This window comes from Lacerta agilis, chromosome 1 (assembly GCF_009819535.1).
Source record: "Lacerta agilis isolate rLacAgi1 chromosome 1, rLacAgi1.pri, whole genome shotgun sequence".
NCBI lineage: Eukaryota > Metazoa > Chordata > Lepidosauria > Squamata > Lacertidae > Lacerta > Lacerta agilis.
Window position 1 is genome coordinate 33,008,075 of NC_046312.1, and position 14,533 is coordinate 33,022,607.

The window sequence follows — 14,533 nt, forward strand, 5'->3', positions numbered from 1 at the left end:
AAAAAACACACATACACACACACCCAAAACTCATCATATAAGCCGCAATAATAACACACAGTAGCCGAATAATTGACAGGACTCTTAGATCTTGTTACTAAGTATACTTAACTTTCATTTTGTTTTGTAAAGCCATTGTTTTTACCTGTAAAATGTGACTTCCCAAATGTGACTCAAATACTTCAGTGGCAAGTGCACTGGGGCTTCTCCTGCGCTGGGCACCTATAACTGAATAAAAAAGCAATTATGTTGCAATCTCTACACATTCAGTCACAATGCATCCCTGATCTGAGACCAATTTATTGTATGTATTATTCATCGAAATGTTTCATTCAATCTCACATTTGAAAACCACTATTAAATAAAACACTTGGGGGAACACCACACAGCTCAACAGAACCCTGGTTCTCCACTTGCCCCTCAGTGTGCAGGGATATACTTACTGGCAGCACAATTGGTCATTGCAAGGAATGGGTCACAATGTGCATGTCTTCATGTCCTTGTTTAGAACTCTCCCTCTGCTTGGCCATATTAGATGAGCTCCTGAACTCACAGGACTTGACACAGCACTGTGGGAAGGCTCAACAGGCATGCAGGAGTATAGATCTCCCATTTCCATCATGGCAAGGTGCTTATGTACACAACTGTGTGTGCACAAGGAAAGGGGAGTTGTGGGGAAACAGAGCTCTAGGGGGGTACCCCCGCCTGAGCACTGTGAACACACAGGGAATAATAATTATTGACAATAGTTTCTTGTTAAGGATTTGGATTGGAATAGTGAGATTTGGGGGGGGGAGTTTTCTAAGGGTCTTCTTCTTCTTCTTCTTCTTCTTCTTCTTCTTCTTCTTCTTCTTCTTCTTCTTCTTCTTCTTTAAAACAGAGCCTTTGTGTAAAGGACTCCTTCTCAGGGATCACACCAGCAGAAATATTTTGAGGACCGGACTGAATTAATGGGAATATAAAATAAGTCCAAATAACAGTATGATACATGTTTTGCAAGTCAATGTATCCACAGGAATCTGGGGATGTACAAAACATTTCTAAAATCAGCAGGGATGCCCTCAGACTAAGGGTCAAACTCTATGCAACATTAAACACATGCTTGATAATGTGTGTGATTCTTTCATTAAAACAAACAAACAAGCAAACAAACAAACTTTAAATAGTAGCCATGGTGAGAAATGAGACAGACCAAGATTCAAGACAATGATGTTTGGGATAGGGTTACCAGATGTCCCCGGTTCCCGGGGACAGTCCCTGGATTTGCAAATATGTTCCCAGACAAATTATGTCCCCGGAATGTCCCCAGATTTGCAAATCTGTTCCCGGGAAATGTGGCAGCGGCAGCCTCAGCAGCCCGGAGCCAGCCTGTTAGCGCAGTTGGCTCTGCCTGGCTTCAGGAGCTGCTCGCTACTCGCTGCCGTGGCACCTGCCATTTTTCCTGCACCACGGCAGCAGGCAGCGAACAGCTCCTGAAGCCAGCCAGAGCCAACTGCACTACCAGGCTGGCCCCTCCTGGGCAACGGCTGCCCACCCGCGATTCCCGAGCCTCCCCTGATCTGTAAAAACAAAGGGGGGAGGGGGAAGTAGATTGGGGAAGGCTTGGGAGTCACGGGTGGGTGGCGCACCGTTGCCCATTTTTTTTAAAAAAACAAAACAAAACTCTGCGCATTTATGTTTCACGGGGTGCGAAAGAAGGGTTTGCACCTTTATACAATATGCATGTGTGCTTGGGCCCAGGGTCTTTTGCCTCACCATCCCCACTATTGACTCCCTGTTGCTACTCAGCTTTCCCCCCCCAAAAAGGGGGGGGGTCCTCGGATTCATTGAAAAAAATCTGGTAACCATAGTTTGGAATGGTGAGCAAACATTTCCTCCCATGATGTGGTCTCAGGGAAAATTCTTCTGCCACCAAGCCACAATTCGGTCTGGAAAAGAAACAGTGGAAATGGCTGCTTCTGTCCCATGCCAAATAACAGTTGTGTGTGCGTGCTTGTGACTAAAAGCAGCCACAATGAAAGAAACTCACAATACCAAACAAAACATTTAGTCTATAAGTTTTTTTGTGACAATATAACCTGGGCATTGCCCCATGTCTTTGTTTTATCATGGCTACATATTCTGTCTCAACCCTGTGTCTTAAAAGCCAAGGAACTAGCTACCATCTAAAAATTAGGGCCAGGAGTTTTTAACTCTTTCTCTGACTGACAGAGAAGCAACCAGTTGCTTTCCTCCTGACTAAGGCTCATATTTGCAAAAGGAAGCTGGATCTGGTTGGAACAAAAGTTGAGTGGCAACTGCGGTGGTGGATAGGGGAAGTATTGAGTGCTGTGTCTTGATCTGCACAAAACAAGCAGGGCCAGGATTTTAAAGACACAAGGTTGAGATGGAAAGTGCAGTTCTTCCCTGAGTTGCAATGAATGTCTTTCTGAAGAACTTCCTCTTCTCATGCCTGATGACACTATAAAGGCTGCTCCCTCTTCCACAAAAAAGGTATAACACAGGGTGCAGAAGCATTTGTTCAAAGCAAATGAAGTAGGTGAGCAAGACTTGTCCCTTCGCTAATCCCATCAGCTATATGTATCAGGGTGGGGGAAGGGGTGTGTGCCAATTTTCTTTCTAATTTCACACCTTCATTTCCTATGCTTGATGCATTTTCCCCAAACTGCCTGTTATAACTGCATAGAGAAAGATTTATTCAAAAGCCAGGACAGCCAGAATGCACAAGAAGAAACAACATTTCTGGGAGTGCTAATGGAGAGAGTTAAGAGAGCTGTGCACCAAGATCTCTTGGAAAGTCAGATGCCATCGCACAGTGCACAGCTCTCAAAACACACTGTCAGAGAGTTGCCCTCCCCATACACTGAGCATCCTGGCTGATTCACTGCAATAAATCTGGATCCAACCTCTTAGAACATGTGGTGCATCCATTCAAAGCAGCAAAACTGCTTTGATCATACCAGCAGAGTACAAACGTGATAGGAGCCTAGTTCTGATGCAGCAAACCCACATTCAAAACTATTTTATTTCCAAGTATTAATTGTGGTGGTGAAGATATTAAAACTATATGCAGTGGATCATTAAGGGGTGCACAGACAAAGAATAAAACATTTTACTACAGAGTTTGATTTCACACGACCCCCTGACACTGCATGAAGAAACAAAATGAGATGTCACAAACAAAGGAAGCTTGCTCCTTCACCTTATAGAGAGAAGGGAGACTATGGCTAGCTGGGACTCATGCTCAATTAAAGACATGGAGCTCTTACGTGTGTGGGCTTCCATTTCTGTGGAAAATATACGTATGCTTACAAACTCCCTTGGCAGTGAACAGAAAGGGCCTTGTGTGGGTGGAGGCTGCAAATATTCACTCTCATGTCTACAAGGAACTGTTGGATCCAAGTGAGGGTTTCTAGCATGTGGAATGCTGTTCTAATGAAATCTAGTCTTACTACCATATGTTTAATTACACAACCCATATAATGTGTGGCACTTAACAGCAAGCCCAAACATAAACACACCTTAAATAAGCAGGAGTTATTGTAATACATAATGTCTTGTTGGTACTAGTCTGATTATCAATCAATCCAGTGAAAAGAAATTTTAGAGCAATGATTTGTAAGTGCGCTCTATAATATCAAACGTCAAATCTGATCTCTGCACACAAAGACATATGACACCTACTGACAGGAGACTGGGGATATTGGTTTAGAAGTGTAAAATTACGGATGTTACATGTAATTTATTTGCAGGAAGCATTGCACTGTTTATATTGAACAACAAATTTACTGCTGGAGTAAAGTAATAGCCAGCAAAATTAGAGATGGTGAACCAACACTTTGTGTCATCTTCATCTGCACTTAGAAAGGAAATCAAGGTCATATATAAAACCAGCTCAGTCTTTCTATTTTATATAGGAGTATTTATTGAAATAGTACTTTGGGAGAAAAACAATAGATTTTTTAAAACGTCAGAATCATTCATTTCATAGAGGGGCTGAACAGAAATGTCACAGTAGTGCCTTGTTTCAAAGTAATCTCTTTTATTTTGTCTCTTCGCTCTACAAGATGATTTCCACTTCTCTGATCTTGAATCATTTTGCTCTTCCCTGATTCCGTCACTCATTCCTCCCCCCCAAAAAGATAAATTAACTTCTGCAGTTTCAAGCATTTTTGGTGAAGTGCAACACAACTTCACAGCATATTAAATTAGATTTAGTAGGGTTGCCAGACACGAAAACAAATGGCCTTCCTTCCCTTTTCAAGACCTTTCACTATAAACTCTATCCCCCATAAGAAAGCATAAAAAAAAAAACACACAGTCAAAGAAATCCTTTCTTCTTTTGGTTTGTTGAGAAAACCTCCCAACACTCTTTTTAGTTGCCTGTGGAAACTGCATGTTTGTTTAGGAAAGCTTTCACTCTTTTGATACAGCAGTATCCTGGGAAGAATGGTAGGATATTAACATCAAGTCTGAACACTGTTATAGAGCATCAGACTACACTAGCTTGTAAAGCAGAGAGACCTAAATCTGTTGTCTCGATACCCACCCCCCCTGCTTCTGATCCCTAAGGTTCATGTTTATGACATTTGCAACATCTGCTACAAATGCTGAGGTAAGTCAGGCACAACCTTATTACTTCCAATCTAATGCTCTCTTAATCCACAGGGCTTTTGTATGCCACAAGTATGTCAAGAACCACGGGATCTACATGGAGAAGGATGCCATACATGCATTTCTGAGATTCACAGTCCATAAAAGGCATGTTGTAGTTTTAAAGTCCTTTTAAATCTACTGTCCCCTTTGACCACAATTCGTTACTCCCTCTAGTGCACGTCCCTCACCTCAAAAATAAAATAATTATTACAGATATTATGACATTTCCAGTAAACATGCCGAATGCCTGCGTGGCATAATTTAGTTCATTACTGAAGGATGTCTTTTTTAAAATGTTAATGACATTTTAGTGAAACCTTGTAAACTTAAAAAAAAAATTTTTTTTAGAAACTTGTCATTTTTCAGCTAGAATTATTTTGTTTATGTGTTTATATTAAAATATATGGGCCCCATTTCTGCCCTTAGGGCCCCCACAATAGTATACAATCCTATAGAGGACGTGGGTGGCACTATGGTCTAAACCACCAAGCCTCAGTCTTGGGCTTGCCAATCCTAAGGTCGGCAGTTCGAATCCACACGAAGGGGTGAGCTCCTGTTGCTTTGTCCCAGTTCCTGCCAACCCATCATTTCAAAAGCATACCAGCACAAGTAGATATATAGGTACCGCTGCGGCGGGAAGGTAGATGGTATTTCCATGTGCCAGAAGTGATTTAATCATGTTGGCCACTTGACCCGGAAAATCTGTCTGCCAACAAATGCCAGTTCCCTCGTCCTGAAAGCAGAGACGAGTGTCACACCCCATAGTCAAATTTACCTTACAATCATATTGAAAAACTGGGCCCAAACTAACAAAATAAATTTCAACAAGAATGTTCTACACTTAGGCAGGAAGAACCAGGTGCACAAACATGAGATGGTGGAAACCTGGCTTACCAGAAGTACATGCGAAAAGGACATATCTAGTGGTTTTAGTAGACCACAAGCTTAATGTGAATCAATTTTCTTCCCAGCCTTTGTTGCCATTAACTTTTCAGAATATCACATTTATGTGTGTATGTTTTTAAAGACATAATGATCACTGACATGAGCTGAAATTTGTACTCTGGATTTTTTTTAAAAATAAACATATTAAATATTTTTTTAAAAAAACAACACAGTGTGATGCGGCAACAAAAACACTAATGTTTTTCTAGGCTGCATTAACAGAAGTATAGTGTCCCACTCTCTTCTGCCTTGATCAAACTATACCTGAAATACTGTGCCCAGTTCTGCACACCACAATTTAAGAAGGGTATTGACAAGCTGGAACGTATGCAGAGGAGGGCAACCAAGATTACCAAGGATCTGAAAGCCAAGCCTTAAGGGAGTTGGGTATGTTTAGCCTGGCAAAGAGGAGACTGAGGGGAGATATAATAGACATCTTCAAGTATCTAAAGGACTGTCACATGGAAGATGACTCCTTCAGAAAGTGCTAGACTCTCCTTTCTTTTAAGCAGAGGGTGTAAGCAGATGTTTTTAAGCGGAGGTTAGATGGCCGTCTGTCATAAATGCTTTAGTTGTAAGAAGAGAATAAAAGTGGGGTCATGAAGGAGTATTTTCATACAAGAGAATGTACCGGGCAATGCAAACCCAGGAGCAGAAGGAAGCAAAGAGGTACAGAAAAATAGCCAATATATGGAGATAGCAGAAAGGGGAAATGGATCAAACAAACAAATATTAAATCAAATGGGAGGTCATCTGAAAAGGAGGGTTTCAATGGAAAGTATGGAAATGTAGCTATTGGCATAGCACCAAGAAGTGATGTACTACATGGTTGTGATAGAGATGCAAACAAAGACATCACATTTCTACAAATAACCCCAAACCTCCCTTGTCATAAATTATCACAGCTTTGCTCTTCCCTCCTTCCTCCTTGATGCATGACATACTTCTTGATGAGCCATAGAGACAATTATGTCATCTACTTCTTGTCCATTACAACGCTTGGCTCTGTTTTTGTAATCGTCTATAAGAGTGCCTTTCGTTTGCCAAGAAAACAATCAAGCAACCGTTGATTGGAAACCATGCAAACAACCCATTATATAGCAGACTGCAGTATGTGTTTTACTATGTGAGAGGTGTGGTAAATATCTCTTATGCCTCCACTATCTTCAGGAGGCAGCAAACATCCACTACTGTGTCTTTGTAGTCAATGAATTCCTGCATACAATTAAATCCTGGTTTAATGAACCATGATAGAGTTCTGTCTACCCCTTTTGATTGCAGTTTGCTCCTCCCTTTGTGCGAGCTCAGGAACAAGCCAGCAAGCCACAGTTAACCACACCTTCCCATCATGTTTCAACCAGCAAACTATGATTAATGACTTTCCAACAAGCCAGGACATGAAGCCGTAGTTTAAAGCTGACTTCCAAATCTTCCAGATTTGGAAGCCATTGCCAGTTTCCAATCCACGTGTCATGGGAAGCTGAGGTTACCTGTGGCTCACGTATGAAGGGAGGAACATGACAATGCTCTGTAAAAGCTTGAACTCTGTTGGCTCCTCAGACATGATCATGCTCTTCCATAGATAACCTGAATGGCTCTGCTACTCAAAACATTCACCTTTACCTTTTTCCTTAAAAAACTGAGTTGAAGGCCCCTGGATTGATGGTTTCTGTTAATTTGCTTCTCTTGTCATCCGCCTCATGTCTACCCTACCAACCCACTTCCTGGTTTATTTGCTTTCATGTGAACCAATATGCGGGGGCATATTGGCCATCTTGGAAGTAAAGCACATTCAGTTTGCTACTGGACAGTGGCCAATTTTTTTCCCATTTCAAAAACAGTAAATCATATTTTACAAATTAATGCTGCCATTATATGGAATTATAATCCAAGCAGATAATTTGCACTGAAACTGGGCCCCTAAAACAACAGAACACTTTACAGTCTTACAGCCATAACTAAATCTTATCATTGTACTTTATGAATTCTTAATTTTCCTACCATTCAGGCAGGGGAAGTTATAATGAAGGCTAATAAATGAAGTGGGACAATCAATCAACATTTTGAGGAAGAAATATGCATCAGATGCCAAAACTGAACTGAGTATAATTAACCCAAGGTTCTCATAAGAACTGCCTTTGCAACAAGCCAATTATTTTTGCTGGTTTTCCAGATGCTCTTTTATCTATTCATAATGGATTGGGTGGAAAGGCAAAATGTTACTATTTTACCTAAAATAAAAACAATGAAGTTTGAAGAAACCATCATATTTACATATGTTCAATCTATCACGGATATGGATTTGAGACACTACTGATGATCCATGGGAATTATTTCAGTCTAGAGAACAATAGAATAAATTGTTTTGTTGGTTATTCCAGACTCTGTAGCAACCTTTGGGGTTACTAATAATAAAACTTGACTACATACTACATTAAAAAAAACCATAAAAAACTACCCATTGAGTGTACAACTCCTTGACTGTGTTAGTTTCTTTTTACCAGAACAAGAGTAGCCTTTGGAGACTGCTATTCGGTTCCTTTGGTGTTGTTATATGTTTGTTTATTATTTATCAAAAGCCCTATATTATTATTATTATTATTATTATTATTATTATTATTATTATTATCAAAATTACAAAAAACAACATACAAAACACAATACACAGGAAAGAAAAGAAACACATAAATACAAACAGAAGAAAAACCCAATTTCCACCACCCCCCACCACCTTGTGTTGACTTCCAGCCTTTTCTATATTTCGGTTTCTATATCCTGGTTCCATGTATACCTAATCATAGGTTTTTCTATTCCTTTTGTTTATTTGCTTGAGCCCTTCACCTGTCTGCCAGAAGATCAGCTTTTTCTATAAAATTTGCTAAATATTCTTTAAAAAATTCCAATCTTTATCTATTTTTTTGGTCCAATAACCCCTTGCTTGCTCTTGGTCCCCCCCCAAAAAAAAAATTCCTGATATGTTACCAATTTAATTTGCCAATCTTCTTTGCTTGGAACTATATTGCTTTTCCAGCTCCTCGCGATTAGGGATCTAGTTATTTCCCATATTTCCTTATTTCTCATAAGGAAATAGTGGGTGTTATGTGTTGTTCTTCGGGGGGCAGCGTTTATCTCCGGTGTTTCCCTATCTCCTATAAAGGCATTTGGGAATTGTCCAGAGGTATTGAACAGGATGTCAGGAATATGGTGATTGCTCCAAAGTCTACATTTCATTGACTGAAATCCAAGAAAAGTTATCTCTGTCTTGAATTAGTAGATGAGATCATGGTTAAATAGATAAAGTGGTTCAGATGGAATCCAGAATAGCCAGGGTATACTTCTCCCCCACCTCTTTCTTTGTGCTTTGGGTACAGCCATACATTTAAACATCCAATTTGGTTCTTGGAAAACTCTTCCTTTATGAGCATCCATCCACTATTAAGATCAAAGTTGCCTTATTCAAGATTCCCTTTTTTAATAAAACCAGTTGCTCCTTCCAGTTTGGTGTCATCTGCAAATGTGATGGCCATCACTTCAATTCCTTCATCCAAGTCGTTTATAAAGATGCTGAGGAACAATGGGCCCAGGGCAGAAGCCTGTGGCACCTTACTTGTCTCTTTGGGTTTGGTCACTCAACTAACTACAAATCCACTTAACAGTTACCTCCTCCAGCTCTTATTTCACCAGCTTCCTCGCAATAATATCATGGAGGACTTTGTCAAAAGCCTTCATGAAATCAAGATACCCTATGGACTTCCCACTTATGCTAGAAAACCAGTTGTTGACCCAATATAAATAATAAACCACTCTCTATTAGCTAACCCATATTACCAAGGGTATGGAAGTAATATTTTGGTTTGTTCAAGCCTCTAGCTTCCTAAAATAATACCAGAAGCATTCAGAATATTGATGCTGCCATTAACAGAAATAATTGTCTTCTGAATGGCATACAGTATATTTAGATTTCATTCACTAACAACAGTTCTGCAGAAACGAGAAAAATACAGCATGATATTCCAAAAACAATCTGTTTCAGTTTCTGGCACAGAGCTTTAGAATGGAACATGATGCATTTAACCCCCATCCATCTTTCTCTCTCAAACACTGACAACAAATTCCCTTTTCCTACCACCTACCAAAACTTAAGCCTTACATTCCCCCCCCCCAATGGTTGGCAGTGGGAAGCACTGATGGACCAGGACTTGAGGGTCACTACTGAATGGATCCTGGTCCTTCCTGCAATGGTCTTCATCTGACTGGCACATGATAATACAGAGTAGGGCTTCTCCTCACCATTGTAATAGAAGCAGCGAGTTCACACACAGAGAGGTGCTCTCCTATTCCCTCTTCCTCAATTCTAAAGTCTTCTTTATGAAAGGTTCTAGGCATTAGTTTACAGCCAGCCAGATAGTAGCAGTAGCAAAAGCAGAGCAATGCACTCACAATTCCACCCCACGCACCACCTTTAAGCCATGGTTAAGTTCATTTATGATTTGAGATGACCTGAGAATGAGGCCTATGTATGAGGTGGAATGTATGAGGTCAGCATTCTGCATTTACTTTCATTGGATCTCACCTTCCATGTGATGATGCCCAGTCACCTACTGTTGATTTTATATATGTAGCAGAAATGCACAAGACACTAGCACTAGATTCATGGTGCTATATACTCTCTGAACAGGACAGCAGGCTAGTGCTCCCCCTTCAACACATACATGTTTAGAAATATCCCTAGAGTATCCTGCAGTGCTCTCAGTCTATTCTATAATGATGATGGGCTTTACCATGTTTATTGTTAGCCCATCTGGACAGCAGATGTGGTACTTAATGGCTGCAGTGTTTCTTATTATAGCCCAGTGAATATTTTTAACTGAGACAATGGTCTGACTGACCAGTCCTTGGAAATATAGAGACTCCTACCTAGTTTACTTATGCAAACACAAGAAAAGAAAACTGATTTAGGATTTATTTATTTTTTTACCCATATTGTGGCTGAAGGCTTTGAACAGACCCAGAGCATAAAATTTGCATCATTCAAGTACTGATCTTGACAAGCCCCTATTGAGTCCATTAAAAGAAGAAGGAAAGCTGCCTGAATTTCAAGCTTGGAGGCCTCTAATTACCTCATGCTTAAATTTAACTACGAAACTCAGATAAATTGCTGCTTTAAAACTATAGACGATTCTCCACCTGATTTGTGCAGGTGAATCTACAACTATGTGATGCTGATCCCAGCGAGACATCCGCACAACCTTTAGCGGATTAATTTTGAACCTATTTCTAAGCAGCATAGAAGGGTGATTTAGTTTTATTGATAAAGATATTGGAAATTATATTGGCTGAAAAGCAATACAACTATCATAGTCAACAATAACACTGGTGGAACTGGAGCATCATAGTTGATGAGCAACATATCTAATCAGATGTAAGTCCCATTGAGTTGAATGAGCTTTATTCCAAGAAAAGTGGGTATAGGATTGCTGCCAAAGTCACTGACTACTATATTGTATTTGTACAGTGCAATCCCATACATGACAACTAAGAAGTAAGCCCCACGGCGTTCAATAATGCATACTCCCAGATGATTGCAGCCTTAACCTTTTAATTCTTATTTTATAATTGTTTAGTTTACCAGTTTCTTGAAAAGATATTATATAAGTCTTACAGACAAATTAAAAGTAAATGGCTGGCATCCATTTAAATCATACATAAAATGGGAATACTAGAAGAATGACCAGTGCTGGACACCACCCAATCATTTTTGTCACTGTGTTTCGGTTTCTGCCCAGTCTGTTACATTCCTCAGCTAACAGCTGCTGCATATGGGAATGAAGGGGTAGGTTTATGCAGAGGTGTAACTTATTCATGTACCAATCTGAAAAGCCCCATCTGGAATCCCACAGTATCCCAGTGTCATTAATGTGTGGGATGTATTAACAGCAAATGCTATGTTCCTAAGAACCACTGTGTTAACTTAAAACTGTACATGTAGCCAGACTAAAAATGTTCTGTTTAACTAATTGCTAAAGATGACAAATGCTGAAAATAAACCTAACTATTCTGCCATTAGAAACATCCATATTTTATCCAGTGAAAACCACATAGCAGTAGTTTTTCCATGCCAATATTATCCTGGGCTATTTATCTAGTTACAAACTTCTACAGACATGAAATATTTTAAGAAGTTCTCTGGAAATGGCCTGAGGTAATTTCAAACTTAACAGACCCTGTCCCACCAGAGCTCATTACACTGAATTTTATAACAAAGTACCCTCTACTTAATTTTCAGAGTTTAGCCAGGCGTACCAGAAATGCAGCTGCATTAAGTGCAATTAATGGTATAATAAAAGCAGTAGAGGGCTGTTTAACACTCAAGAACCAGCAGTAAACAGAGGCTTCATGTTCTCTAACAGTCAGTGATGTGTCAAAGTGCCAGAAGTAAAAGATTTCCTCTACTTAGAGAGAAAGGGAACATTTCCCACTGAAGACAAAAAGTATGCATTTGCAAATGATCTAAAAATGATCCCCTCCAGTTATGCCACCAGCATTCCCCACTCCCTTTGAGAAAGTGTACACAACAATAAACCCATATTCCCTTCAGTGAGAAAAAAGACGCAAATTCAATTTTATAAAAAGAAGACTAACAACAAGTGACTAGTATAACACATAAAATGCCACTATGCCCACTTCACTGTTAAACAAAAAGGAGGCAAAAATATCACTTTTGCCAAATGAATTAGTAATAAATTTTGTTTTGTTTAACATAAAAAAATAAACTGAGTAAGTAGCAGGTTTTAAACTGATAGTAAAATTATGAAACTGACCTGCCTGTGATTAGTAATTTTGTTTTTTAGGAAAGCTTGACAATATAGAATTATAGGGTCTGCATACAAAGGGGAAACCAATTATTTTGAGAACTGAAAGAGCATAATCAACTTTTTTAAGGGGGGTTTTAAAAATAACTTTAAATATAACATATTCCAAATGGGTATTGTTTGATAACATCTTCTTTATTAGATTTAATTAAAAATGACAAAGTCATGAGCAATCAAACATGTAGCACAGGTTATCAACAAGGGGGCGTGGGTGGTGCTGTAGGTTAAACCACAGAGCCTAGGGCTTTCTGATCAGAAGGTTGGCGGTTCGAATCCCCGCGACAGGGTGAGCTACCATTGCTCGGTCCTTGCTCCTGCCAACCTAGCAGTTTGAAAGCACATCAAAATGCAAGTAGATAATTAGGTACCGCTCCGGCGGGAAGGTAAACAGCTTTTCCGTGCGCTGCTCTTGTTCGCCAGAAGCGGCTTAGTCATGCTGGCCACATGACCCGGAAGCTGTATGCCGGCTCCCTCTGCCAGCAAAGCGAGATGAGCGCCGCAACCCCACAGTCGTCTGCGACTGGACCTAATGGTCAGGGGTCCCTTTACCTTTACCTTTGTCAACAAGGCAGTACAGTGGTACCTTCCAAAATGTTCAAAAACCAAAGCACGGCTTCTGGTTCCTGCAGCCAATTGGAGGCCACAGTTGCCGCATCAGACATTTGGATTCCAAAAATAGTTTGCAAACCAGAACACTCATTTTCAGGTTTGCGGCGTTCGGGAGCCAAAACATTTGAGAGCTAAGCTGTTCGAAAACCAAGATATAACTGTACTGTCTTAAAAATGAATAATGCTTCACATATTGATTATTATTGATTATAACCATACTAGAATATTTCAATAGTTTTGCCCTCATCTTTTCATATCCTTAACCAAGTCTTCTCTAAATGTAATTATATGAAAAAGCCTCATTATGTTCACTACGTATCGTATCATATCATATCATATCATATCCCAAATACCCACTTAGCAGTGACATCTTCATTTCACTCTAACAGCTTGCAACTGATGATTTAGCTTACACCAGCAAATGATGATGATGATGATATGTCAGCATACCAGAAACAACTTCTAATTTCCTTTTCATGGATTTCCTAAACAATAATAGAACTTTTGGATCACCAAAAAGGACCTACCAATCAGTTCATCCATCAAAATACTCTAATCCAAACGTATTTATTATAATTAAAATTCCACCAAATGTATGTATGTGTGTGCGTATGGCATTGTCTGTCTTTGTGTAAAGCAGCTTCCTGTTATTCTGATATCTTCCTAAATGGTAAGCTGACCAAAGTTCTGCATCATCTGAACCAAGGTAGCCAACATGATGCCTTCAAGATGGACTACATTTCTCATCTTCACAACCACTTGCCCCCATTTGTTGGGGCAGATGAAAGTCGTAGTCCAACAACATCTGAAGGAGTGTCTCCTCTCCCATCGTTCAGCCCGGACACAGCTCCAAAGGCCTTCTGGCAGTTCCCTCACTGCGAGAAGTGAGGCTACACGGAACTAGGCAGAGGGTCTTCTCAGTAGTGGCGCCCTCCCATCAAATGTCAAGGAAATAAACAACTATCTGACTTTTATTGTCATTTTTATATGTGTGGGAAGCCAGATGGGTGGGGTATAAATAAAAAAGATTGTTGTTGTTGTTGTTGTTGTTGTTACACTTTTTGTATTCTGTTTGAAATGTTCTGTACAGCTTATTTCTGGTCTGTTGGCTATGATAAATGGCTGATGGTGAGATAAAAGTATTTTGGTATTTGGAATGCTCACTGTTACTGAGATATTATGAGGGATAATATTTTTGAAAATTAGAATTTTTTCCTATTTTTCTAGTTTGAAGAGAGAGGATTTCCCCCATGTGGCAAGACTACCCACTCCATATCCATTGTGTGGGGCCTAGATGTTGCAGTATTAGGATACTATTATAGTAATAACTAAAACATCACATTTATTTTGTTGTCGAGGAAAGCCTTGGAGTTCCATTAAAAAATACGTAAACCCCCTTCATCACTGAAGCATGCCAAAATATGTCATAAAATGAAACTTCAATACTAAAA

The 14,533-nt window shown here is 39.7% G+C and overlaps 1 protein-coding gene across 10 annotated transcripts in view; it reads right to left on the reverse strand.

The window, feature by feature from the left end:
- NPAS3 (neuronal PAS domain protein 3) overlaps positions 1-14,533 on the reverse strand; it is a 629,290-nt gene that overhangs the window by 340,153 nt on the left and 274,604 nt on the right. For all 10 annotated transcript variants that reach the window (XM_033143786.1, XM_033143778.1, XM_033143768.1 and 7 more), the window contains one exon: positions 146-228. In XM_033143786.1, the coding sequence (XP_032999677.1) occupies positions 146-228 (83 nt within the window). The remainder of the gene's footprint in view (positions 1-145; positions 229-14,533) is intronic.